We start from the raw sequence: 2,066 nt of genomic DNA, 5'->3' as shown, positions 1-2,066 counted from the left end.
GTAATAAATGCCAAGACAATGGAAAATGAAAATATTACAGAGATCAACAGAAGATGGAGCTAGCTAAGTACATTTCGCACTTATAGAGGTGGTTTTAAAAAAGTGTTCACTCTCCCCTGATGCGCTATTTGTTGTTGGTGAGCTCAGATGGTCACTCACGTATGTGCTTCAATGACGCACTTCCGTTATACCTTCTCACTTACTCGTCCCTTGATTTGCGTCGTCAATGGGATACAGAGCGAATAAGAGGTCTAGATTTTCCCTGTATCCTCTGCCTGTTGTCCATTGAGGAGTCTCTTGCCGACAAACCAGTCCATTCTTGGAAGCTGTCAGACCACCTTTTTTTTTATTTTTTATTTATTTTTTTTAAAACTACTTTGAGCGTGACAGCGCCCTGGATCATATTAGCCCTAAAAGTAGTGCCTCACACTTTGACGACCAGCAAGGGCGTGTATTCTATGTATTGCGACACGGCAATTTTTCTGTTGTGGATGTAGCATCTTATGGCCTAGCGTATGCATTTCTAGTTATTTTTATAAACAAAATCTATATAACAGATTTACACATCGCTACCACAGCGTACTTTCAACCATATAGGCGTCATCATGCAGTTATGGTCAATCTTTATTTAACCTACGTTTATTCGTGAATTTATCTACTTCTTCTGTGAAACCAGAAAAAAATTCGGTATTACATATTATCACCTTAATGAAACCCCTTCACATACATTACAGTTGGACCTGCAGTAGCGTTCACCTGTCCAAGACAATCATCTGTATAAACGGCCACTTTCCAGTTCCTCACTTGAGTTCAACAATGAATGGTCATCTTGGGACATGTTCGACTGTATTTCGAAAGGTTTTCTGTTTAGACTAGCCGTTACCTTAGAACTGCAAAGTTCTATCTGAGAAATTTGAAGTAACAAAATTTGAGTTTCACAGCATCTCAAGCTTTTTAGAATGCAAAGCTCAGAATAATCTTACGATTTTGATAGAGCAGATATAACTTTTGGTTTTTGACCTCATAGTCTTAGTAATTAAAAACGGCTAAAATTGTTAGAGATAGAACTTTGTAATTCAAAGGTATCGTAACAACATTATTACCACGGTTTATTTTTAGCTGGTTAGGGTACGAACCAAGTGTTAGAGGTGAAGTCGTAGCACTCCACGACAGAGGTGGTCCTGTCTCCGTTGTATCCCCCAATAGCGTACATCACGTCTTCCAACACCTCCACAGCCAGGTTACTGAAAAGGACACGCAGATGGACTCTGAAGGATATATACAATCAAACATATCTTAAGTCTTAGTAAAACCTCTACGGCATTTCAACACAAACAGGTTATAATTATATAAATGCCACAGATTAGAGGTATCACCAGAGGGTAATAAACAAAGTAGGAGTAGAGATATGAACGATAGAGGCTTGGTAGTAAAGGAGGAGACTGCCACACCAGAGCACCCTCCGTCCATCCACATAAAAACCCCAACAACTAGAGAGCTATAAAGATAAGTACATTATGCAAACATACACTCGTACACACAGGCACACAGGCGCGATGGAGCAATTTCAAACGAACGAACAAATATATACAAAAGCTAAAGGATTAACATTTTCAGGAGATCGAGGTAGACTTGTGCCGTCCGGGTCATGATTTGCATTTCGACCTGGTTTTACAATTATAAAACGCCTCTAAATGTGACCGAAAGGTCCTGTCTGAAACAAAGTTGTTATTACCATTGTGAAGGCTTCGTGACAAAGCTCGCCGACGCATGAGACACCTCGGAAAGCCTGAGAAATTAACGGCTATTACCAGCATCGCTAAGTCATGGAATGTACTCCAATAACGTCATTGAAACCATGTGGGCTACTAAATTAATTTCCAGCAATCAGTCCTGACTTGGGTAGATTCACAAAGATCTATGAATTTAACTCTCAATTTTCACTGGTGAAGAGATGGAGAAATGGATTAAGGTATAGGCAGTACCACTTCAATTTTTTTAACGCCTAGAGCTGCATCCCACAAAAATGGTTGATTATCATCATTATTATTATTATTATTATCATC

General features: G+C 39.3%; 1 protein-coding gene across 1 annotated transcript in view; it reads right to left on the bottom strand.

Moving 5' to 3' along the window:
• Positions 1 to 1,132: 1,132 nt before the first annotated feature.
• The window catches only part of LOC101853046 (kelch-like protein 10), a gene marked incomplete at its 3' end in the record, with an annotated part of 88,790 nt that continues 87,856 nt past the window's right edge, over positions 1,133 to 2,066 (bottom strand). The window contains 1 exon segment of the mRNA XM_013081495.1: positions 1,133 to 1,244. Within this exon segment, the coding sequence (XP_012936949.1) occupies positions 1,133 to 1,244 (112 nt within the window).

Source organism: Aplysia californica, unplaced genomic scaffold (genome assembly GCF_000002075.1).
Source record: "Aplysia californica isolate F4 #8 unplaced genomic scaffold, AplCal3.0 scaffold00007, whole genome shotgun sequence".
Lineage (NCBI taxonomy): Eukaryota > Metazoa > Mollusca > Gastropoda > Aplysiida > Aplysiidae > Aplysia > Aplysia californica.
The sequence above is the reverse complement of the archived record's forward strand: the minus strand, read 5'-3'. Positions and strand labels throughout refer to the sequence as shown.